The sequence below is a fragment of the Helicoverpa zea genome, chromosome 29 (assembly GCF_022581195.2).
Source record: "Helicoverpa zea isolate HzStark_Cry1AcR chromosome 29, ilHelZeax1.1, whole genome shotgun sequence".
Lineage (NCBI taxonomy): Eukaryota > Metazoa > Arthropoda > Insecta > Lepidoptera > Noctuidae > Helicoverpa > Helicoverpa zea.
In genome coordinates, this window is record NC_061480.1 from 1,610,360 (window position 1) to 1,635,778 (window position 25,419).

The window sequence follows — 25,419 nt, forward strand, 5'->3', positions numbered from 1 at the left end:
ACTGGCTTCTGAAAACGGGTAATGTATAACTAGGATAAGGATGAATATCTGTATCAGTATACATTTTGCAATAAATAAATGAATAAAACAAGTAATGATGACTGCCAAAGATGTTCAAATGGCAGCCGGTGGGCCCCTCCCACCAGCCAATTTAACATGCCTTCCAAAACGTGGAGGAACTCGTCATGAAAAGAAAAATTACAAAAAAATTAAACCGACTTCACAAAACCTTAAAGGGACCAAATTAATAATAATTTGACGCTTGCCTCTAGAGCTCGGTAACTGTCTTTATTTTGCCACTGACTTCTAGAGCCATGTCAAAATTTTTATGTTGTTTTGTAAATTTTCAGTCTTTTGTGAAGTCGAATTCAATTCATTTTTTATTACTCAATAATTTTCAGTAACACTAAAATGGCAACTGTACTTCTGACTCATACAAAGGTACTCGACCCGGCTGCATAATTACAATTCCTTTGCTCTGACTGTTTTGCCGCCAAAACAGTCCGCCATATTGGATTTTCTTTGTTTTTCTTTTCTTTAGGCGTGAATAACAAGTCACGAATACCTTATTAATATTTGAGAAGTAGTTTTTGCCAACGGTTTTACTCGTGTTCCGTGGTAACTATTTCACGCACCTTGGTAAAATAGGCTTTTTTCTAAAACAAAGATTCTTTCACATTGGACCACTGGTTTATGCCTCAATATTACTGAAATATATATTTATATAATATAAAGAGTCAGCCGACAGTTGGCCAACATTTTTTTTAAATCTTGATTCCAATTTTCAGCCGGTCTGATACCGGCTGAATACCTGATCTTTGTAATTCATCTCCAACCTTATATGAAACTAAACAAATTATCGACCGACTAAAAATCTGTACCTAGTCTTGCCATAAATATTGTAATAAAGAAAAAAGAAAATTGTTAACTGCAAATAACATTTATTACTTTTACAGTGTGTCAGTTTAATACATAAATATAAAACAATTAAAAATATAAAAAGCTTATTCGAAGTGGTCTCCATTGGCTGCAATACAGTCCTTTAAACGATGAGGCCAGTTATCAATAGAAGCACGCACTCTTTCCATGGGAAAATTCTTCACTGCCAATCGTATAGATTGTTTTAGGGACTCCAAATTATCATGGCGTTTAGAGCAAGCTGTACTCTCTAAAACTGACCACAAATCATAATCCAGCGGATTAAGATCGGGACTAGACGACGGCCAGTCTTCAGCTCTGATGAAGTCCGAAACGTTCGATTCCAACCAAGACTGCGTGGACCGAGCTTTATGACCCGGCGCCGAGTCTTGCTGGAAGGACCATACTTGGTTATTGAACATGGTGATGTTAAGGGGCTTAACTACCTTCTCAAGAATGGTATCTTGATACACTTGTGCCGATGTTTTGATACCTTTTTCACAAAAATATGGCTCAGTCACTCCTTCATAGCTAACACCCCACCAAACCATCACTGAAGTCGGATAATGTCCACGTTGCACTCTGTCGACTAATTGGGAAGCTTCCTTAGAGCTTTGAGCATAAATACGGTCATTTTGTTTGTTAAAATGTTGCTCAATTGTAAAAATTTTCTCATCCGTAAACAAAATTTTTCTGTGACCTCCCTTTGCGTACCGCTTCAGTAGTTGTTTCGATTTTACCACCCTATTCTTCTTTAAATTATCAGTTAAGAAATGGCCAGTGCGTCTCTTATAGGCTGCAAGTCCTAAGTCATCTTTTAAAATACGCGACATGGTTCTAGGTGCTATCTTCATTTCCCGAGATAAAATCTTTTGCTTTCGGACAGGATTTCTTCGAATTCTTTCCCTTACTGCTTTGACCACCTTTTTCGTACGAACACTACGTGGACGGCCAGATCTTTTTCTGTCACAAACAGAGGAGGTCTCATTGTACCTATTAATAGCCCGGTACACAAACATTTTACTAATACCAAGTGTATGGAGAGTTTTAAAAATTGCATTTGGCTCCATACCTACTTTGTGTAATGCTATCACAGCGATTCGGTTCTCTTTATCACCCCACACCATTTTAATATCGCAAAATATTTTACAATGTATTGGCGCCAAAATGAGAAAACACAATGAACAATCATATAAAAATGACAGATTCGAAATTCAAATGTAATATTTTTTTATAATTAAGTGTAACAGTATTTATGGCCAGACTAAGTAGTGTGTGCGTACTCTAATCCGATTTTTATGCAAAATATAACAATATATTGGATTGCATCATTTAGATTAAATAGCGCAATCAATAAGACACGTCTCACATCGAACGTTAACTTAGACATAAAATCAAAAACCAATTTATATCTGTGTTTCCGGATACCAGCTTTCACCTATAATATGAAATCAAAATCAAAAAGAAACAGGAAAATAACACTAAATACTGCGTAATTAATTATGTACCTAGAAGATATTTACAAATTCTAGCTAATTATGTAGATATTTATTATCAGGTAGGCAGCGTCATTTTTAAACCAAACCCGAGTTGGACAGATTTGTATTATCGTTATAAAAACTGATAAGAGCTAATCAAGCACAAATCTTTTGATAAATGCTTAAATAATTTTGAAATGACTAAAAATATGTATTTTTGATATTAATATGCTGCGGCCATATTAGCTTCAGCCCCCGTTTCCACCCGCGACCCGAGGAAAGGACTTTCCGCACATGAATAAAAATATTCTAAGCTAATATACTTATGTAGGTAATGAACAGGAAACTTTTTTTTCGTTTGGCTTAAAAAGTAAGGGCTCCGAAACAACTGACCCGATTTGATAAATTCTTTCACTGTTGGAAAGCTATACACCTTTCCCGAGTAACATAGGCTATATTTTATCCCGGTACGGGCAGTAGTTCCCCCGGGACGCAAACAAGACCGCAGGATTGTTCGCGCGAGTTACTGCGGCCCTGGTACATACGCGGCCTACGACGGAACACGACGGTTTTTAGTCAGTAAGAGTCTGACACTCCCCGATTTTTGACGACACGACGTTTAAAAAAAAATAGGTAGAACCTTGTGTAAATACGTAAAAGGTCTTAAATCCACAGTTATCGCAATCACAGTGCCAAAAAAGGATTTTTTAGATAAACTGATAGTTCCTATAGATAATGGATATATTTTTAAAACGTATGTAATATGTAGGTATGGTCATAGATAATATTTGTAAGTCGACTCATTGTTAATCCATCTTTGTGTTGATAACACGTATTTTTTGGAAAATTTTAGTTTTTGTTGAAACCACAATGAGTATTCAGGTATTTATTTATTTTATTTTAGTACGTCGGGATTAAATAATATTAATATAACGCGATAAAATCCGTAAAAGTAGTTTTATTTAAATATTTACAAGTTAATATAGGTAATCCAATTGTCTTTTTTATCTTGTTATGTGTTAATAAAAACCAGCCGTTTTCTCGCAGTTTCACTCGCGTCCTGTAGGAACTACTGATCGTACTGATACTGATCGTAACGGGATAAAATATAGCCTATGTTACTCGAGAAGAGTGTAGCTTTCCAATGTGTATGTTTTTTCTTTATAATTTTACTATAAATAGTACGGATAGCTCTTTACTAAGTGCGTATGTTTTTCTCGAGTTCTGTCAATGAGGGTTTTCTAAAATGGCGTCCACCAGGTGGCAGCACCGAGTCGTCAGGTCCAGATAACTGTCAAAGTGCTTATCTTTACTATGAATAGTGAACGATTTTAGTGTTTTTTTTTTTTATTTTATAATTAAAGCACTGCATTATTGTTTTACTATTGAGGTTGAGTAAATAAAAAAAACTAAATCATATTGTGTTAACAAATTTTTCAACAAGCTTTTCCTTAGTACCAGTGACTTTTGCACCCTCTCTCTTAGCTCAATTTTTAGTTCGGAAACCTTATTCTGACCGTAGTCCATAATAAAATCAATAACACTTCCAATATAACAGAATTTCAATAAACAATAAGTTCGGACCCTACAATAGGCATGATGACAAATTTTTAAATTCCTTTGATGTAGGTATACGTCTATTTTATATGAAAAATTATTAATTTTAAGAAAATGCGAAGTTTTTTTATCAAATAATTGCATTTTTCTCTGTCCACTTTGAATCCGGCGCGAAAACGCTTGTCAGTGTCATGTCGTCACTTGTGACGTCACGACTGAAATTACAAGACGCAAGTAAACAACGCTCGTGCAATAATTTAGTTTTTTGTGTTATTAAATATGAATTCGAAAGTGCATAGGTGTTGTGGGGTCCCCCAGTGTAAGAACACATCCAAAACAACTCCTGATAAGTTATTTGTGTACGTTCCTCACAATAAAAAAATACGAAACAAGTGGCTTAAACTTGCAAGGCGAGATTCAAAAGCAATATTGCCCAGGGTACAACTTTTTTTTGTGAAGATCACTTTGATGTAAGTTATTACATAGTTCTCTAGATTCTAGCATAGTTTATAATGTAAATAACTATTTCGAGGTTAGGTTTCATCTCTCATTATTTTTTAATTAAACTAGTATACTTACATGGAAGTTTTAACATTTCTAAATTCAGCTGAACAAAAATCTTTATTTGATGCCAAAAACTTTCCCAGCATTATGATATCAATTCTAGGCAAATTAGCGCTGTTTGCCTTGATAAATCCGGGCTCCATAACTCGTGTTATAAACAATTAATTAATTAAAAACAAAGATCGCAGTGGAAGTTCACAATAACGAAATGTGACGTTCGCGCGCTTTCGCGCGAGTTGTTTTGAGAAATGACGTCACGAGCTCTGATTGGTGTTCAAGATATCATGGCGGATTGCCTTATTTCGTAATTTTATTTTATAAAAATACATATTAATCACATTATTAACAAAGAAAACAATGCGCGTTTTATATTCCAAGCTTCAAGTTTAATTTAATAAATATATTATTTTAATGATTTTTGATTACTGTCATCATGCCTATTCCATACTATTTGACAACTGTTTGGACCTGACGCATACGAAGCGCCGCCTGGCGGCAGAAAAAGTATCGAAAACCCTCATTCCGCATAATGTTTGAACCGGTTTTGACCGGACTTTGCTGATGTAACAAGGAGAAAGTTAGACTTTTTATCCGGGTGCGAAAACTAGTACCGAAAACCGCGGCTGTGGTCATACAATGTTACCGTGCTTCTGTTAGCGGTTTAGCTGCGTCCCGTGGGAAACTACACCACGCATCTGGGTAGAAAGTACATAACCCACAGCCTTTCTCGAAAAATGGACTATCTAACACTGAAAGAATAATTCACATCGGGCCAGTAGTTCCAAAGCAAAGAAACTCTTCAGCTTTATAATATTATTACTTAGATTTTAAAAACTGATTGACGATTGATTGACTCACTGATTCTGCGAAAACTGATTGACGCAAGACACAATACCTAAACTAAACCTATACCTATAAAGAATCAAATCGATCCGACAGCTCCCGATACTGGTGCATTAAAAATACTCTCATTAGCTTTATAATATTAAATATAGTTTTCTGCAATCCGTAGTGTCAATATAAAAGAGTTTTCTACCCATTTCTCAGATCAACGACGGAGGCATAACCGTAGTAGATGATAATGGAGGCGGTGTCCAAATAGCTGATGGTGATGACTCCAGGCTCAACATCGTAGACGACAACGGTGGTGGAGTTCAGATCGCTGATGGCCATTCTGGGGTCCAATTCACTGATGGAGACCATTCTGGGGTCCAATTTACTGATGGCGATCAGACCGCTGTGCAGTTTTCTGATGGAGATCAGACTAGTGTGCAGTTTGCCGACTGATTTTTCTGGCGTAAGTTGTTTCAATACCTATTTAATAGTAATAGTCCTCCTAGACGATTGTCGGCTATGGCGGCTGTTCTCACGTAAGGACATCAGCCAAATGCGCAGGACATATTATAGTGCACAAGCACAGGTGCACTCACTTTTCCTTCACTCTCATAGCCCGATGGGACGGCAATCCGACACCACCAGAGAGAGATCAGGCGCAGGACCGACATTAACGTGCTCTCCGATGCACTGGTGAATCAATCACCAACTTCCAGGCTACGGGGTGAAAGTTTCTAAAACCCACAAAGTTATTTCGGCCCGTCCCGAAACCGAGACCTCGTGCTCAGCAGCCGCACTTGCGACAGCTAGACCAACGAGGCAGGCAAACCTATTTATTTAATAGTGTAATGGTCTACACGATACTAACTTCACACAGACTTTCATAGAATTTTGTCTGCGCAACAAATCGTGACCTTATAAAGGTTGCCGAACGAAAGACGCTGGATGCAGGTCGTTTCCAGCCGGTATCTGTGGAGATCTAGGGGGGAGGCCTATGTTCAGCAGTGGACGTCCTATGGCTGAGATGATGATGATGATGATTAACAAATCGTGCATACAACTGTCTGAGCCAATGATAAGTCTGCACAGTCATCATATTTCCACCGAGAATTTAGATTTTCACTCAGACTTGAACTTCGTACAGATATTTGTACGAACATAAAGTCTGTATCGTGTGGACCCACCATTACTTAGATCCACCAAAGAGATTATTTTTACCATAGGTATAGTTATCGGCAGGGATATTGAGCCCTGACCTTCACCTGCGCAGAAGTGATTTATTGGTTTATTGCCTTATGTGTACAGTGCGCAAAGCGATCCCCACTCTTCCGCCGAGAGCTCAATATCCGTGCCGATAACTATATCGTCTCCACTCACCCAGTAGTACCTTTCCTTGTGCGGAAAAACTCTATAGCTTGTGTACCTAATACTTCTCCGTTTTACTTTGCTTAGGTGAAGCCTGTCTGGTCCTCTTTATTTTCAGGTACTTTAGCGTTATTAATGATACGAATTGTTAACTTGTAAAGATAGTAATAACTGTAGTAGTGGAGTCCACCGTAACCAAAGGGCTGGCCTATACTTCGGCCAAAGGATATGCATTGCCATCCAGAGCGTGGCATTGCAGCCAGCCTTTTGGGCACGATCCCCTCTGACAGCGATGCGGATGAATATTTTGATACATTGTTTTAATTTTCCCTTTTTTTATTTTTGTAAATATGTAAATGTGAATATCATTGTAAATTACTAACCAAAAATTAATAGTAAAAATTGTAATAACTGTATTGTAAAAAGAACTAGTTGAAACACGTTGCTAAAGTGCTAACCTTCATGTGTTTTTTTTTAAGGTATGATTCATAGAAAGCATTTGATATGGCATCAAATACCTAGTACCTATTCTTTTTATAGATTGATGATAAATAATAATTGCAGTACTTTTACTTAGGTACTTAGATATAGCTTCTGTTAATATTCGTAGCCACGTGATTGAAATATTTTCAAGATTTGTTTCATCATCATCATCAGCCTATCGCAGTCCACTGCTGGACATAGGCCTCTCCAAGTGCACGCCACTGACATCGATTTTCGGCTTCTCGCATGTGCAGAACGAAAAAGCCAAGATTTGTTTGTCTAAGTTCAAAGTTTTTTTTTGTTTCAGGTCAACTCTTCAAAACTAGCTCAATTATGGTTTAATTAAATAATAATACCTATGTCTATTATTATTAAAATAAACATGGATGGAAATTAATAATTATTATTTTATTATTTCACGTCCAAGATCTGTGCCTAATGTTTATAAATAAATAAAATACTTTATGAAATAAAAACGTTCGTTTTAATTACCGTTTTCTCACTCTATATCATCATCTGCCTAGCCTTTTCCCAACTATGTTGGGGTCGCCTTCATTCTAACGAGATGCAGACCAATGTTTTACATAGAGCGCTTGCCTATATGACCTCCTCAACACATTACTCGTCCAACCCGAAACCCCTGGTAATAAAACTGGTTACCAGCCTTTCTGACTTCTGACTACCCATAATGACCACCAAAAAAGCCAGCTTACGTGCCTAGGTCCTACGTCCCGTCGAAACTTATCCCCTTACTCGGATAAAATATAGCCTATGTCGAGATATTATAGCTTCTCCAGGGACACATAATTTTTAAGACGATTAAACGATTAAAACTCTAGGAGCCTTTAGGGTCATCATCATCCTCCGAGCCTTTTCCCAACTATGTTGGGGTCGGCTTCCAGTCTAACCGGATTCAGCTGAATACCAGCTGAGCTTTACAAGAAGCGACTGCCTATCTGACCTCCTCAACCCATTTACTCATTACCATTTAATCAGACAAATAATTTTTCAAATAGATTAAGTCTCGAAGCCTTTGGGGCACAAAAAAATCCTCATATAATATTAGCGTAGATATGCTAAGCATAAGTATGAAAACCACCATAACCACATTACAAGCCATGGTGGATGTGAAATCAACCCCATTACGTCCCATGGTGACCATAATAACGTTATGGTTTATGTAAATGACGAAATTACCAGGCAATTTATCTTAAAGTAGGCTTTGGCGTTTTCTAAACATAATTATTGGCGGTTTCCCGTCGAAGTGCCTAGTTATATGAGCAGTTTCCGACCACGATATCACCTGTGTTGCTTAGCCCATTTCCCAAACATATTGCGGTCGGATTTTAGGATAATGTAGCGGACTTTTACATGGAGCGACTGCCCGACTGATCTTTCAACCCAGGTACTTGGGCCACCCTTTCGTAAGCAGTTTTCAGGTTTTTGGCTACCCGTAATGACTGTCAAAGATGTTCAAATAGCAACCGAGAATCTAACGGATCTTCCGAAACATGGAGAAACTTGTCATAATGCGGTGGTCTCATTCACAGACACACGGCGCCAAGGTTTGTTATACCTACTTCGTGTTCATTCGACCTATGCTTTCTGACTTAGCCTATGCTTATTTGTACATGTAAATATTCACAACATTTAAGGAATATTTTACACTGCGCCCGCAGCCCCAGCAGGACTATCCCACACTGCGCTCACCAACACGCATGGCCAGCGCGATGGTTATGGAGAAATACCAGTCCACGTGGAGACAGCAGTCCAGCAATGAACGTTTTTCCTCTATAACAACGAACCACTGAGTTACACAACATAATACATTGATGAGGAAAATATAATATTAACTGTCTTTTTCCTCCATTTAGCAGTAATGATAAGCAGGTGCTCAAACTTCAATGATGCCTCGATTGATTGAGATAAGGAATTCCTAGTATATCATGTTGCTCAATATGAAATATGTTGCCTACGTAGGTGATTCAGGTGTTAGAGGGTGTTTTTAACCGACTTCCTAAAAAGGAAGTGGCTTTTTTAGTTTTTTTTTTGGTGGGAATTCATCAAATGACTCCTCCCGCCGTGGGTGCAGCGTACGGGAGTGTCACTCTTACTGACTAAAACCTACCATGTTCCTTCTTAAGCCCTTGATGTACCAGGGCCGCGGTCTCTTTTGGACAATCCCGCAGCCCCAACAGGTCTTGGCTCTAGCCGCGCTGGGGTTTGCTGACTTTATTTGAGGAAGACGATGATTCTAGCCACGTCAAATCTACGTCAACGGTGGTCGGGAGTCATCTCGACACCCGACGCCCGTGGTTTAAAAATATCCAGATGTTTGTCTTGTCTGTTTTACGCGATTTCTCGAAGACGCCTGGACTGATTTGGAAAATTCCTTATATGATTAACCTCCCCACTCAGAGACATATAATGGTTACTTAAGCCATTCCTTAGTGAAGGATTTGTATGACATTCCGTCACTAAGGAGTGACTTACGTAATCATTAAATGACTGTGAGTGGGGAGGTAAAAAAATAATAGTGATATCCAAGACGAGTATCAGAAATGAGGGCTGTTCTCGAGCTCAAGAAGATCAGCCAACTGCGTAGGACATAGTGCACCAGCATTTACGCAGACACAGGTGCACTCACTATTCCTTCACTGAATGCGCGATGCCACGACAATCGGACACCACCACATACAAGCGTCACACTAGTACACATAAATAACACTAGTACACAGTTTTAATTTATTTAGAACTAAATGCACACCATGTACAGTCAGCACCAAAAGTCGATGAACAGAATCAACATGACAAAACACCTGTTCACAATAAAATGCCATAAGTTATAGTCGCAACTAGGAAACAAAATAGACTGTACACCAGAAACTTACAAAAGTCGTTAAACACGAGTATTTCAAAAGTATCTGTGCACTAGTATTCCTAAAGTCGCTGTACACCATCAATCCAAATGTCGCTGAACATCATTGTATCAAAAGTCACTAAACAGCAGTAAATACAAAATTAGGTTAACAAAGTATATTTTTAATGTTGCCGTGTGTTAATGTACTTTTGACGCTAATGTTGTTCAGCTACTTTTGGGACAGTACTTGCATGACCTTAATAATGTATGTTAACACGTTAGTATCTATTTCAATAATTTTAATAATTATTTTGGAAATACACTCTTTTGCAAAAAAAGCGGGCACCTAGTTGCGAAATCTTAGTTTTAAGGACTTTACGTGTATTTTAAAGGGTTTTAATGATTGTAGTATGTTTCTAGCATCAAAAGGGTTAGCCAAGCATGCGTGAGAGTGTATTCTAAATTTGAATTTTGTACAATGGCTAAGAAATTGGTTAAACCTTGTTTTAGACTAATTGCTGGCAGAAAGTTCGTCGGTGTTTTGAAAAGTTTTTGAAGTGATTTTCAGAAAACTGATAATGCAGTTTTAATTAATGATTAATGTACCTTTTTGTTAGATAAAACATTTTTGAAAAACTATGCGTATTTGATAAAATTTTCACCTGCTCTAAATGGGCTATACTGATGATTGATGGCAATGTTAAGAGTTTCGGTAGTTTAGTGCAAAGCGTTCTACTGTTTAAATATTGTACCCACGTGTTTTAAAATATCACTTTTTCATAATTAAATACTATTTAGAGGAGTATCAGTACATTGGGCTGCGACTAAACCAATTTAAAGTAAGCAGTGCCGATCGCAACTCGTCTCCTATCGTACTTTGACATTAAAAAATACCAAATTTTGTGATAAATGTTAAAATTAACCACATGAAAAATGATGAGGAGGGTTTAAGCTATCTAAAAAGTCTAATTATCGCTGCGTTGAAGCTCTCTATAACTCCATAGGTATCGGGTTACTAAACGATGATTTCGCTGAAACGGAGTCAAGAATTCAAAAGTATTGACCAAACGTATGTTTCTTAAGAAATGAGCAGATAACCAATTATTGTTATGATTTAAGCAGTAAAGTGCTGTAGATGCTAGGAAATCTCGGTGCAGGCAAGTTTATTTAATAAAATGTCAGTGGGATGAAAACACGCTATTTGAACGCTCAGACTCATAGATCTTCGGAGGTCTACGGAGTTTCCCAAGAGACGAGGTTGTTTGAAAATCAGTGATTACGAGACCTTAAGACCTCGTGCTCACAGTCTATGCGCTATTTTCTGTATTTTGTAGAATTTCAAGATTTTTAAAAATGTTAAAGTCCGAAAGGAGACGAGTTGTGATCGGCACTGCTTACTTTAAATTGGTTTTGTCGCAGCCCAATGTACTGATACTCCTCTAAATAGTGTTTAATTACGAAAAAGCGATATTTTAAAACACGTGGGTATAATATCTAAACAGAAGAACGCTTTACACTAAAATACCGAAACTCTTAACATTGCCATCAATCATCAGTATAGCCCATTTAGAGCAGGTGAAAATTTTATCAAATACGCATAGTTTTTCAAAAATGTTTTATCTAACAAAAAGGTACATTATTCATTAATTAAAACTGCATTATCAGTTTTCTGAAAATCACTTCAAAAACTTTTCAAAACACCGACGAACTTTCTGCCAGCAATTAGTCCAAAACAAGGTTTAATCAATTTCTTAGCAATTGTACAAAATTCAAATTTAGAATACACTCTCACGCATGCTTGGCTAACCCTTTTGATGCTAGAAACATACTACAATCATTAAAACCCTTTAAAATACACGTAAAGTCCTTAAAACTAAGATTTCGCAACTAGGTGCCCGCTTTTTTTGCAAAAGAGTGTATTTCCAAAATAATTATTAAAATTATTGAAATAGATACTAACGTGTTAACATACATTATTAAGGTCATGCAAGTACTGTCCCAAAAGTAGCTGAACAACATTAGCGTCAAAAGTACATTAACACACGGCAACATTAAAAATATACTTTGTTAACCTAATTTTGTATTTACTGCTGTTTAGTGACTTTTGATACAATGATGTTCAGCGACATTTGGATTGATGGTGTACAACGACTTTAGGAATACTAGTGCACAGATACTTTTGAAATACTCGTGTTTAACGACTTTTGTAAGTTTCTGGTGTACAGTCTATTTTGTTTCCTAGTTGCGACTATAACTTATGGCATTTTATTGTGAACAGGTGTTTTGTCATGTTGATTCTGTTCATCGACTTTTGGTGCTGACTGTACGATAGCGTGCCTAGTACCTTAAGCGTTCTCTACCTACAGTCTACCTTTGGGTGACGGAGATAATACATTGGTAGGTTTTGCCACAAGAAATTATTTACATATTTCACCTTGATGAAGGAAAATGGAAATTAGTGACTTATATAAATTGAACACCCTGTAAACTCACCTCCCAACAATATATATCGGGTTTTTCTGTGTTAACTAGATAATTTGTTATTTGATAAAATGTAGGAAACAGTCATTTGTAATATATCTACTGTATTTTGTACTCTGTACCGAGTGTAGTGGTGTGCTGTGTACATATGTAAATAGCTTCGTGAGTTGTAACTTTGTGGAGAAAACATGTGTCTACAATGCCTATTTGTTTGTTGTCAAGACCAGGTAATTTAAATTATAATATAGAGCTGAACAGTTTGTTTTAACGTGTTAATCCTAATCACTGTAGGTCCGATTTAAAAAGATATTTCAAGGTTTCTAGGTCTCACACTTCGCGGGTTGAATCTATACTAATATTATAAAGCTGAAGAGTTTGTTTGTTTGAACGCGCTAATCTCAGGAACTACCCATTTATCGAGGAAGGCTATAGGCTACTTTTTATCCCGGTACGGGAAGAAGTTCCCACGGGATGCGTCTAATATAAAATCTTATTTAATAAATATTTAGTCGGACTTAAAAAAATTATCCTCACAAACCCAAAAAAATGATAAAATTTTTGGTAATCATGAAACACTTAACATTCAAATAAGCATGTAATTTTCAGAATTCATATATTTTTTTAGTGCATAACTTTTGCGGGTTCATTACTTCAGGAGACGAACGGTAGTGCGCACATAACAACGATCAGGTACAGCCCTTAAAAATTAGATAAGAGACTGCTAAACTGTCGGCCAACCATCGGCCGACAATTAAGATCGGCACTCGGTAGATAACCAAACCATAACCAGCCGTATACTTGCCGCGCATTGCTCACATCGACGATCTGACAATTGAAAAACTTTTTTACAAAAAAATTAAACCGACTTCCCAAAACACTAAAAAGCCAATCCTTTTGGGAAGTCGGTTTAATTTTTTTGTAAAAAAGTTTTTTATTTACAGCTTTTCAGTGATACGAATAGTTGTCACTATCCGTATAATACAAATAATTTAAGCCCAAATACGAGGTATTTTACATATTCAGTTGTTGAGTTCCTTCGACCTTCTCTGGTCTTCATCATCAGGTCAGCTCCAAACCTTCACTGTTGCAAAGGTCTCGTCAATACAAATAATATAAGCCCAAACACGAGGTTGTTTACATATTCAGTTGTCGAGTTCCCTTGACCCTCTCTGGTCTCCATCATCAGGTTAGCTCCAAACCTTCACTGTTGAATAGTGCTCTGAGGCATACACCTGAGTGTCAAGTTTTTACCCTATGTATGCCTACAAATTTCGAAGGTTGCCCTCGATTTTTCAGGGTTTCCATCATCAGATCCATGACCTGATGACTATGGGACCAACTGGCAACTATTCCGCGTCGAACAAAAAAAGAATCACGTAAATCGGTCTATGAACCTCGGCGTAATCGATGTACATACATAGAAAAAAAAAAAAAAAAAAAACATACCGGCCGAATTGAGAACCGCCTCCTTTTTGGGAAGTCGGTTAAAAATGGCTCAGTTATCGTTGTATGTAGTTAACTAGTGCGACTCTCCGTTAGTGTGCACAAGGGCCTTACAAAGTTCTATGATGTTATTTACATGAATACCTTCAAAATCAACTGCTAGTTGACTGTAAGGCGATTACTGGCAGATAGACTCCACGACTTTATAATTGACTAGCTTCTGCCAGCGGTTTCACCCGCATCCCTTGGGAACCTCGGCACGGGCCCGGATAAAAAGTAGCCTTTAGCCTTACTGGATAAATGGGCTATCCAACACTGAAAGAATTTTTCAAATCGGACCCGTAGTTCCTGAGATTAGCGCGTTCAAGCAAGCAAACAAACACACAAACTCTTCAACTTTATAATAAGATAGTATAGATTTGTATACTTCGTGCCAACGTTAATGGTGACTCAGAACTTCTTCTTTCCAGCCATTACACTAGGAAGTAGTTAAGGGGGGGTTTTGAGGACCTGTCCTTTTGCAATTATGACATGAAGGTAGCATAGTATAGTGGTCTTTCTAAGTATATCTTAGACACCAATGACTGTGTTTCGGTGGGCACGTTAAACTGTAGGTCCCGCCTGTCATCGAACATCCTTGGCAGTCGTTACGGGTAGTCAGAAGCCAGTAAGTACACACACTGACACCAGTCTAACCAAGGGGTATTGAGTTGCCCGGTTAACTGGGTTGAGGAGGTCAGATAGGCAGTCGCTCCTTGTAAAGCACTGGTACTCAGCTACATCCGGTTAGACTGACCGACCCCAACATAGTTGGAAAAAAGGCTCGGAGGATGATGATGATGATGATGACACCAGGTATAATCATGTTAGACCGGTTAGAGTTTCTCTGAAGTTAATTGCGGACCGCCATTAAGTTTGGCGCGAGCTGCAAATGACTTAATAATAAGTCTTAACTCCACAGTTTAACCAATCAATCAGTATTATCGTGATTCAAGATTACACACCTGTAAACACTTTATCTATTGAAGTACTAATGTGAGTATGAAACATCGATAGCTTTATCTATCCAGTCCACCGCGATAAGTATTTGTGAACAGTCGAAGTAATATTGTTTTAACAAAATTAAATTTTAAAATGGGTGACGAGAGAGTCCATGTTGTCGATGGTATTCAGGTATGTTTTTTATCCGACTGCTGTAAGATGGGTTATGTTTTTTGTGCGTAAAACCAAAATCACATTTAAAACAGGCTGAAAATCAGCACTTTGAAGGTCTTTGCAAAAGGCAGCCCCCAATTTGCCCGCCCTTCACCACTTCCTATGTGTTTTTGCTGGGAAGAAGAAATGGTGGAACAAACTCCCCAGCAACATATTAATAATATGAACAATATTTAGTTTGTATTCTTTTTCCTCATGTTTTGATACGGCTGAGCTAGATAAGCAAGTGTTTCTTGGAAACGTCCACCAACTGTGATTGTTCTACTTTTTCTGCCCCTTCAGTTTTTTCATTGAAAATATTCAGGTTTTAAGATTAATTTCTTTAATTGATCGTGTCGTGTCTTTCATAGTGTATTAAATAAATAGTGTTTCCTAATGGTGAAATTGTCATGTATCGATATTTATCATTTAGTAGGTTTCCACCTATGTTTTATCACTCGAAATCAAGTGAGCTAATACTTGTGTGTAAGCCCATTTGCACTGACAATAAAAACATCTGTTTTCCTTGTACTTTGAAACTTACCTATACTTACGTGAAAATTCATAGTAAACAGTTATGACTAAATGTGACAAAGGGCAAAGTACGTTTTATTTGATATCCGATTGCTATAATTTCCTGTTGTGATTAACTAGATAGTTAGATGAAAAACGTTTATTTAGTACGTACAAAAAGAAGCAATAACAAATAAAAGAAAACAAAAGGTAGATAAACTCTGGGTGAAAAAAAAACCTCAATAATGCGCCGTTTCTTCACATTGACAGCCATCCTGATTTCAGAATGGCTGTCACCTTTCGATGCTGAATATCTTCAAAACCGCGAGGGTAGCAATTAGGTAGCAAATCTCTATTTGTATTTCGAGGGGATCGGTGAGGAGTAATAGCGATTCTGACGGTAACCAAGGGCTGGCTTTTATTTTGCCCAACGTTGAAGCATTGCCATTCAACGTGGCAATGCAGCCAGCCTTTTGGGTACCGGGTGACAGAGTGACCAATAAATTTTTCGACGCCCTTTATTAGTTTTCAGTTTTTTTTTTTTGTATTTAGTAAATATAGATTTATTTAACTTTAAAATAATGTACAGTTTATTTTTAATAATAAATTCAAAGGTTGATAAAAACAAAAACATGAAATCTAAACAGAAATAAACGGCGCGGTAGAGACGTAGAGTAGACCTAGAGTAGTAGACCTATGCTGTCCTAAGTTTGTACGAATGGGAGTCACATTTATTCTGCGCGCACACAGTAGACACTGTCTTTAGTCGGCCTTTGATAGCAAAAAAAAATAGATACTTTTTTTTTAGAAAATCGTGAATTCTATCAAGGTTATTAGTCGGTCTGATACCGAACAAATACCTAACCGTTTTTACGTGTGTACTTCCATTCATCTTCATACTAATTTATGAGCTCAAAGCAACCATCGGCCGACTAATTATTTGTAATGTATTTTGTATTATATAAAGTAAAGTATTTTGTTTTTCCAGGACGATTTCGGGGGAGGCGTCAATGTAGTCGACGGTATTGACTTCGGGGGCGGCGGCGGAGTGCACGTTGTAGACAATGTAGACTTTGGGGGCGGAGTTAACGTCGTCGACCATGTTGACTACGGAGGCGGGGGCGTTCATGTCGTTGATAATGTAGATTTTGGGGGCGGTGGAGTTCACGTTGTAGACAATGTAGATTATGGGGGCGGTGTGTCAGTAGTTGATAATGTAGACTACGGGGGCGGTGTATCCGTAGTAGATAATGTAGACTACGGGGGTGGGGTTCACGTGGTAGATAATAGTGGCTACGGGGGAGGAGTGAATGTAGTCGATCATGTAGATTATGGGGGCGGAGTGCACGTTGTCGATGGAAACAATGGGGGCGGTGGGGTTCATATTGTCGGCTGATTTATCTGGTGAGTAAAAGTTTTAAGTAGGTACCTCCTTAAGTACTCTAGAGAATTTCCTAGAATGCTTTTAAATAAAATCACGGAGCTGTGTTTTTTTTCTCTACTTTCTTTTAATATTGCTTGTTCGACTTGGATAGACTGTTGGGCTATAATCTATTGTATTTTATTAACATCAATATGTACACAGTTATGCAATAAATGAATCTTTATCTTTGTAAATCATTCCCAAGTTATTACACCTATTTTTATTTGAGGTCGGTGCTGGACATATTTGAATACTATACCGACACAGTTGAATTCCTTCACTCTCGTGGCGCGATGGGACAACAATCCGACACCACCGGAGAGAGATCACAAGCAGGACCAACATCAACGTGCTCTCCGATGTGCAAATGTTTTTGAAAACTACAAAGCTATTTTGGCCAGAACTTTGAATGGAACTCGGAACCCCATGTAAAGTCAAGCATTGCCAATGAATTATAATTAACCAGCTTCCGCCCGCGGCTTCGCCCGCGTAGTGTTCGGTTATATCCCGTTTCCAAGAGAATTCTTTAAAAGTCCGGGATATAAACTATCCTATGTTCTTTCTCAAGGTCAACTCTATCTCTGTACCAAATTTTATTAAAATCAGTTCAGTGGTTTAGACGTGAAAGCGTAACAGACAGACAGACAGAATTACTTTCGCATTTATAATATTAGTAGGGATGTTAGTAATATATTTTTTTGTTTTTGTTACAGGTAACAAAACTGTACACGTTAATATAAAAATTAAAAAAAATCGTTGGACGGAAACTAATCTACTACGTACTATACTTAAAATAGTTGTAAATATAATTTTGTATTATTTTTTAAATGATCTTTTATTTGTTTATTTTCACCTTTGACGTTGGTTTTAGATATATCTATGACAGTCCCATAGCTCTTTAAGTAACTTGTAGCCATCATAATAATTTATTTTAATAGTAAAGTTAGTTACTAAACATATTGATTACAGTCTAAAAAGGCTGATGCCTTTTTTATCATCTCTTTTTTGGACACCACCTTTCTTTACTTTTTAGATACGTAAACGATTTGGTTGAATTATCTCCCGAGCCTTTTCCCTACTATGTTTTGTTCGGCTTCCAGTCTAATCGGATGCAGCTGAGTACGAGTATTTTATAAGGTGTAAAATATAACAGAAAAAGGCTTTAAGTTCAGCTAAAAATAATTTAGTTACAAGTTATAAAGTCACAAAAGCACAATTTTCTACAAATAAAGACAAACTAAAAGAAATAAACGCCTAACAAAAACGAATAGCACTGAGCTGGCGAAACACATCATCGTATTAATAGTTCAGGCGCTTAACGCACACCTTTTAACATTACTAAAATGCGAACGAACATTTGTTCAAGAGAGTCAGCTAACTATTGGAGATAGGCATGTAGATAGATATACAGATAATGTATACTATGTATATACACGAAGAAGGCTTAGAATCTTTAAAGGATGTTCTTTAAAGTAAATGTTTTCTCGTAAGTATAGAAAAGTTCGCGCGGAAAGCGGGTGAGACAGCATCTGTAGGAACATACATTTTTTTTTCCTTCTTAGGTGTAAACCAGAATAAATAGTAACATGACGTAAGTATTAGTCAAAATCAGTTAAATGAATGGAAGGCAGGTATTTTTAATCCTCATCTGGAAACATTACAAAGCCGTTTTTTAAGTTTTTAGGCGTAAAATGAAATGGTGTAATGAAGGGTGTTCCTACACAATACATACAATGCTTACAAAACAATATAACAACAAGTTTTACGAAATATTTATCGGTTTTCCGGTAAACACCGGTAAAAGGACATCACAACACTAGAAACGTCAATTTACTACAGATTATACTTACCAATAACCGAAGAACTCGGATAAATCCATGCAGTCGACCTCTTTTCTCGTTTCTGAAGTTTCCTCCGCGATGCCTGAGTCTAGATCCTCTTCAGAGCTGGATGCACTATCACTTTCCGAGTCTGAACGAGTGTTATTCATCGCATTTATATTACACTTTATTTGAATTTAAATATGGCGGTTATTTGTGTAGAGATGTGTCGATGTTTACGGTTTTTTTTCGGTGTTACGGTTTTTTTTTGTGTGGTGTTTTCTTTCTCTGGTGAAGGATTTTTATGTGTGATATTTTTTGTGTTGGTTCTTGATTCAAGTAGTAGACGATTGACGATACAATATAGTAGACAATGGAGTTTGTGTCGAAATATTTATCATAATCTCTCGAGCCTTTTCCCAACTATGTTATAGTCAGCTTCCAGTCTAACCGGATGCAGCTGAGTACCAGTGCTTTATATGGAGCAATTGCCTATCTAACCTTCTCAACACAGTGATCAATGATTCCTATCGAACTATTTTAATCAAGTTTGTCGGTGTATTAAAGAGGTTAGCAAATTATGATTAATACATAAGTAATTTAAAGTACATTAATCCTCAAACATAAATAAAATGAAAAATAATCGATATATTATTTACGATGCCAAATGACATGGGCAGTATACATATTTGATGTCATTTTAATTGCGTAAGATATTGCCGTGACAGCCAACGATTGATAATTAGGACTTCAGCCAATAATATATGTGTGTCATCGATACGCAGGTGACAACGCGCACGGTTGACGACTCTCTTGATTTCTTGTGCTTCAAAAGGCTAGGTATGAAGTTAGGACCAATTTTTTTTGAAAGATAGAAGGTAAAGTTTGTAGTGCAATGAAAGGTCATTTACTTAATGTAGGCTGAAAATTACCACCAAGTCAAGTTTACAAGAGACTGCCCAATACGTCCGTACTTCACTGCTTCCTATGTGTTTTTGCTTTGAAAAAGAAATTATGGAACACAATTCTGTCTGTATGGTTTGAAGAACCAGTTCTGTACATAATGTTAAAAACATTATTAAACTACAGTAAGAGTAAAAATAAAGACTTGATTGATCAGTGTTGTAGTTGCGAAAATAAATAACAACGATTTATTTCTGAAGTATTTAACGAACAAACACTACGCAACGTAACGTAGAGTGATTAAATAAATATTTCAGTAGTGATCTCTTTCCGGTCGTGTCGGATTGCCGTCCCATCGGGCTATGAGAGTGAAGGAATAGGGAGTGCACTTGTGTCCAAGCAAATGATCGTGCACTATAATAATATGTCCTGCGCAGCTGGCTGATCTCCTTAAATGAGAACAGCCGCCGTGGCCGAAATCGGCCGTGGACGCCAATTATTTCAGTAGTAAGAATTATTTGCAAAAAAATGTTTTGAAAACTAAAATAAGTAACAGTTTTTTTTTTTACATTGGGTGATTTTCAAGGCCTTTGCAGGGTTGCATTGAGATAGAACATGTTTCTCAAAAAGATCGAAATAACATAGTGTTAGTGTTGTAACGAAAGGCATTCCTACATACAAAACTACAATGTTTCAAAGATTTATGTAGAACAAACCGAAGAGGGCGTATAAAGCTCATTTGTTAACGTCATGTCATTCGTAATCGCATTTAGATTAATTCAAATCTTCATTAGAAATTAACGTGTAAATGTTTTAGCTCAGAATAATCTCAACTGAAGGAGTTTTTAGTACTTAAATGACTAAAGTTTATGTCATGTTTGCTGCTGTTCACACCTTGTATTTCCTTTTTTGATTAACAGCCTATGTTTGAACATCTTTGGCTGTCGTTATGGGTAGTCAGAAGTCAGTAAGTCTGACGACCAGTCTTACCCAGGGGTATTGGGTTCTTGGGTAACTGGGTTGAGGAGGTCAGATAGAGATCGCCCCTTGTAAAACAGTGGTAGCTACTCAGCTGCATCCGTTTAGCCTGGAAGTCAACCACAACATAATTGGGAGAAGGCTCAGGATATGATGACGATTAATTAAATTGTAATAGACAGCTGTGTTGCTGGGAAGTTTGTTCTTCACCGCTTCTTCTTTCCAGCCATAACACTAGGAAGCGGTGAAGGTGGGGCGATTTGGGGATGCCCTTTTGTAATTTTTACGAAAAAAAGTGCTAATCTATTTAGCCTCAATCAATAAAGGTGTTGACTTTGACTTTAGAGCATATTTGCCATCTTAAAAAATGGCATTTAAACACATTCTTTCATCAAGCAAAGTCATATCTCTCTTCGCTGTGCCCTCAAAATTCGATAATTCTATTTATTTCTAGCTGGCAAGCGTCGTCTGACATTTAACTGAGCTAGCCCGCCAAGAGCCGACCCGGGCATTATTTATATTGACCCCAATTGATTGTTGGAACTAAGCTTCCTGGTTGATCGATCGTTGATTGAGCTTTGATCGATTACTCTAACGGTTTATGGGCGCCTAGTACTTTTTGGTGTGGTATGCCGAAAGTTTGGAGATTTTTCGTTGTTTTTTTTTCTTTTGCAAAATTTTATTACTGGTTTTCTGTATAGGGCTATAAATAACCTTTTAAGATTAATGTAGGTTTTTACAAGTAAAAAAATATAATATTTGAGTGAATTTTAGTTTTTTTTTTTTTATTTGGATTTTTTTTCTTATTTTTAAAATAAACTAAATTAAACTTAATTAACTAAATAAAGAATAATTTGAGTGAATTCATTTGAGTTCTTTAGATATTTATGTCGTGCAAATTAAGTTTTTTATTTTGAATTTCAGTTGTTCAAACGCCTTAGGAATGACTCAAAGGTTTCAATTTCTATTATAAACATGAAAATAGTGAGTGTATTATTAATTAAATATTTTTTTAATTATACCTAGACAAAACCGTGGTAATAAACTAGTAGTACATAATGATGATTAAAACCTTCTTAATGAGAGCGTAAAACATAAATTAAATGATTAAATACATCAACACGACTAGAGGTTATAAACTGCATCGCATTCGACACTACGCATTGTCATCTTCACTGCAAATAGATTTAAGATGTCTGTCTACTATTTCACAATATTGCAAAACGTGCATAAGCATAATAGTTATTTTAGTGTTCCATGATTATTTTTCAGCATCATAATGAGAGTGTGCAATTCACTCTCTATTCCAAGTCCAAAGGATAAAATGAGACCCTTTCTATTACTAAGATTCGTCCGTCTGTCAGTCCGTCTTTCACCAGGTTATATCGCATCAACCGTGACAGTTAAACAGCTTTAATTTTCAAATTTTCACAGATGATGATGTATATGCTGCAGCTATAACAAAACATACTCAAAACATATAATTATTTACGTAGCTCCTATACAACAAACGTGATGTTTTGATCGTTTATTCCGTCATCAGTCAGTGACGTTTTTTATCATCCTTCTGTAGAATAAAGTTATCTTCATGTATTCTATTCTATTCTTATAAGAAAGCACTCAAGAAAGTTTTACGACATGATAATATTTGAGAAAAGCAAGTTCCGATCGTAAGATGAAGTGCTTGAATCAGAAGACCATATAGATTTACCTAGACCTATTAAAACATAAACCCATTTAAATCCCTTGAATGTATGGAAACATATCACATTATATATCACATTCACCGTTTTATAATTTTTGAACATAATTTATTTCTGTTCTTCTTACCACAGGCACTAGCTTCTGCTAAGGTGTCACCGGTTACGTCCCGGAGGATCTGATCTGCGTACTTGGATAAAAAATTGACGATAAATGGGCCAACACTGAAATTTTTTCAAATTGGTCCAGTATTTTCTGAGATTAACGTGTCAAGCAAACCAAATGACAAAAGAAATATAATTTATCAATAATAATGTAACTTCATAACAAACCCAATTGAATATATTTATCGAACAGTTGCACTGAAATAAATTTCAAATGCATCTGATGTGCACGTGCTTAGCACGAGCATAAATGTCCCCATTTGCATTTCATGATATCATCTGTCCGAATACAAAAATAACAAACAATTAATCATTTATTTTTGCAAAAATTACATAGATTCTTTTTAATCGCCCGTATAGAACCGCTACCTAAATTATAAGCTTTCAGATATATAAGCATAAAAGTAAGTAGGTATTAACTGAACGCAAAAGATAAATAAAAAATAAAAAAACAAAAAGAGAAGAAAACACCACAAAAAACCGTAAAACCGTAACTTATTTATTATCTGTCCACACACTGACTTAATCGTGCACTTCACTATTTTAAATTCACTTAAACTTTTTTAAAATAACAAAGTTTGACATTGAAAAACGCGGGAAAATTTTAACTGTCAGATTTTTTTATTTTGTACAAATATTTAGTAAAATGAACCAGTAAAAAGTATAATTTAAATAAATTAAAGATTTAGAAACACGAAATAAGCTTATTTATAACAAGAAATAGATAGAATACTTTTTAATTTAACCTGTAGTGACTCACAAGTTCCTGTTAAGATTGTCTATAGTTATTTAGTTGTCTATGTGTATTATTTTTATTATTTTGTGTTACGCACTAGGTTTGTTAACGTGCGATCCCGTACTGGCTTATATTCTTCGTTTTACATTGACTACGAGACGAAGAAATGAATGGAGTCGCTTATCTATTCTACAAGGTGTTGATTTGCATTTGTGCCATACGTCAGGAGGAGGACATAGAATACGTAAATAATCGATAGGAATTACAGTTGACGGGAAATAGCTAATATGCACTGCTTTTTTTGTCATTGTAATGTCGTTGTATTTCAGAAGCAATCCAATTTTATGAATGAAATTTATGAATAATCGTTGCGTATGCTTTGTGTTTGCGTTTGTGTGAGGGCGGAGCACGGTTTTAAGGCCAGTAACACACGCGCCAAGTTTAAATACGGCTAGATGACATTGACGGAATTCCGAAAAAAAAATTAAAAAAAATTACGTGCCAATTTTTTTTGTTGATTTGTGTCGAGAATCATTAGCATAATTACGTCCTTAAATATGGCACGGATGCAAATCAACAGCTTGTATTTTAATAAAGGTGATTTTTTTGTTTGTTTGGACCCTAAAGTCTCTGGAATTACTGAACTAACTTGAAAATTCTTTGACTGTTGTCACGGACTAGTAAATAGAAAGCAACTAAATCAATACGGATGAGAGTTAGTATCTGGTGCGGGGAGCAGTTCCCTTGAGACGTGTGTGCAAGAGATAGTTCATCATCCGTCTAGCCTTTTCCCAACGTTCGAGTCGGCTTCCAGTCTCAGTGTTCTACATAGAGTGACCGCCCATCTGACCTCCTCAACTCACGTTACCCGAGCACTACACGATACTCCATGATCAGATTGGTTTCCAAAGATATTTGAATGACAGCCAGAACTCCGGAGGGTGGGAGGAGGAGGGGGGACCCGTTATTTCTGGAACACTGAAGAACTGGGATGATCACATCCTCCAAGCGCTACTTAACTCGTGGTGTAACGGAGAGCTGATACCTATGTGAGAAACACATTTTATTTTCTTTTGTTTTATAATTAGCGGTAATCAAGCAGTCAACCTTTTTGATCGAAAAACCTTCTCGGCTGCTATTTAGCTCCTCCATTTAAAACAATAAAATCAATAGTTTTAGCACAAACACCGTCTCCACTATCGCTGTTCTTGTCAACGCCAAGCATAATGTCTATTCTTAACGCGAGCAGTTCGCTGCACTCGGTCACACTCGTCTGTTTTCTTTCATATCTGCGGGATGCAACAGTGCACTTTTTAGGACGCATAATGCATTTTTAGGGGGCCTTTTAAATACCTACCAGGCTGCCCAGGGTAGGTACTAGGGTGCCAGGATAAGAAAAAAGTCTATAGCTTTCTGCGATAAATGAGCTGTCTAACCCAGAAATAATATATTTCAAATTGCAACACTACCTGAGTCTTAAGATTAGCTCGTTCAATCAAACAAAGCTACTCTTTAGCTTTATACAATTCCAATGGTTTCATTCGCAGTCGCTTCCTATGGAAACCTATGGGCTATTTAACACTGAAATAATTTTTCAAATTGGACCAGTAGGTAGGCCCTGAGTTCAGTGCTTTCTAGCAAACAAACTCTTCAGCGCTATAAAAAGCAAAGCAGCATAGCAGCATAGCAAAAGCAAAGATTAGTTAATAAACTTAAGAGCACACTGCAAACTGTTAGTCGGCCGACTGTTTCATCGGGCTCATAAATCCCAATACCTCAGGAACGTAAAAGTTCCTAAAGTAGTAGTGGTCTCAGGAATTCGATTTGAAAAATATTTCAGTGTTAGTAGCCCATTTTTATCGAGTAAGGCTATAGGCTACTTTTTATCCTGGTAGGTACGGGTTCTAGCTCCCACGGGACGCAGGTGAAACCGCCGGTAGAAGCTAGTCTATCTATAATTACATGTATTACGAAATTACCTGTTTCACGGTTGCGGAAACCTTG

The 25,419-nt window shown here is 36.8% G+C and overlaps 1 protein-coding gene and 1 long non-coding RNA gene across 3 annotated transcripts; both read left to right on the plus strand.

The window, feature by feature from the left end:
* The first annotated feature begins 3,122 nt into the window (after positions 1-3,122).
* On the plus strand, positions 3,123-7,596 carry LOC124643963. Its single transcript, XR_006985989.1, has 3 exons — positions 3,123-3,278; positions 5,565-5,814; positions 7,507-7,596. It is a non-coding gene; the product is annotated as an uncharacterized LOC124643963 (long non-coding RNA).
* A 4,976-nt stretch (positions 7,597-12,572) lies between these two features.
* On the plus strand, positions 12,573-17,941 carry LOC124643962 (glycine-rich protein DOT1-like). Of its 2 annotated transcripts, none has more exons than XM_047183097.1 (3): positions 12,573-12,767; positions 16,679-17,094; positions 17,827-17,941. In XM_047183097.1, the coding sequence occupies exons 1-2, from the start codon at positions 12,729-12,731 to the stop codon at positions 17,084-17,086; spliced, it is 447 nt and encodes a 148-aa protein (XP_047039053.1). In that variant the 5' UTR covers positions 12,573-12,728; the 3' UTR covers positions 17,087-17,094; positions 17,827-17,941. The 2 variants fall into 2 exon arrangements, with proteins under 2 accessions (XP_047039053.1, XP_047039051.1); XM_047183095.1 differs by lacking the exon at positions 12,573-12,767 and adding an exon at positions 15,000-15,156.
* The last annotated feature ends 7,478 nt before the right edge of the window (positions 17,942-25,419 follow it).